At 48.6% G+C, this 876-nt stretch overlaps 1 protein-coding gene across 1 annotated transcript in view; it reads right to left on the bottom strand.

Annotated features, from left to right (window-relative positions):
- Positions 1 to 493, bottom strand: part of DHRS7C (dehydrogenase/reductase 7C) — an 8,796-nt gene extending 8,303 nt beyond the window's left edge. Inside the window, 1 exon segment of the mRNA XM_033185289.1 lies at positions 466 to 493. Coding sequence (XP_033041180.1) covers positions 466 to 493 — 28 coding nt within the window.
- Positions 494 to 876: the final 383 nt, after the last annotated feature.

Raw genomic sequence — 876 nt, 5'->3', positions numbered from 1 at the left:
TTTTCTTTCGAGAGAGGCTTGCTTTGTCACCCAGGCTGTACAGCAGTGAGATCCTGGCTCACTGCAACCTCTGCTTCCCGGGTTGAGGCAATTCTTGTGCCTCAGCCTCCCTAGTAGCTGGGACTACAGGCGTCCACCATCACACCTGGCTAATTTTTGTATTTTTAGTAGAGATGGGGTTTCACCATGTTGGTCAGGCTGGTCTTGAACTCCTGACCTCAAGCAATCCACCTGTCTCGGCCTCCCAAAGTGCTGGGATTACAGGCATGAGTTACCGCACCTGGCCCACTGTAGTTTTAAAATCCCAAAATGATCCTTGTGGACAGCCAGGGCTGAAACTACTGCTTTGGACCTTGCTTTGGCCTTCTATGGCTGGCTGACTCACGTGCTAATTTCCCTTGGTGCTTCCTAGCTGGGACAAGAGAACATGCTCTATCTTCTCACTTTGGATAAAATGACCTTTACATGCTGTTGCTTCTATGACTCCAGTCATGGTCAGCTCTACTGAAATGGCCACTCTCACCGTAGCTCACGGTGGACTCCTTATCTTCCCATTCAGACCTCTCCTGCTCACTCTACCCAGAAAAAGGCTCCACAACCCACCTACCCAGGCACCCAAGCTGGAAAGCTTGGTGTTCTCCTAATTTCTGTCCTCCTCGTCCCTGCAACATCTATTCAGACTTCAAGTCTTGTCAATTCTTCTTCTAAAGATCTCTCCAAGCCATTTCCTTCTCCTTAATCCCTTGGTCTCTGCTCTTCTTCAGCCTGTTGTGATTTTGTTTGTTTGTTTTTGTGCAGACCTCTGCAAAAACCTCCTTTTTGGTATCTCTTCTTCATTCTTGCCCCTGACAATCCATCCTCTTGTTGCAGCCCGAG

Source organism: Trachypithecus francoisi, unplaced genomic scaffold (genome assembly GCF_009764315.1).
Source record: "Trachypithecus francoisi isolate TF-2019V2 unplaced genomic scaffold, Tfra_2.0 Lachesis_group20, whole genome shotgun sequence".
NCBI classification, from domain to species: Eukaryota; Metazoa; Chordata; class Mammalia; order Primates; family Cercopithecidae; genus Trachypithecus; species Trachypithecus francoisi.
Note: the sequence above shows the minus strand (reverse complement) of the source record. Positions and strands in the feature narration are given on the sequence as shown.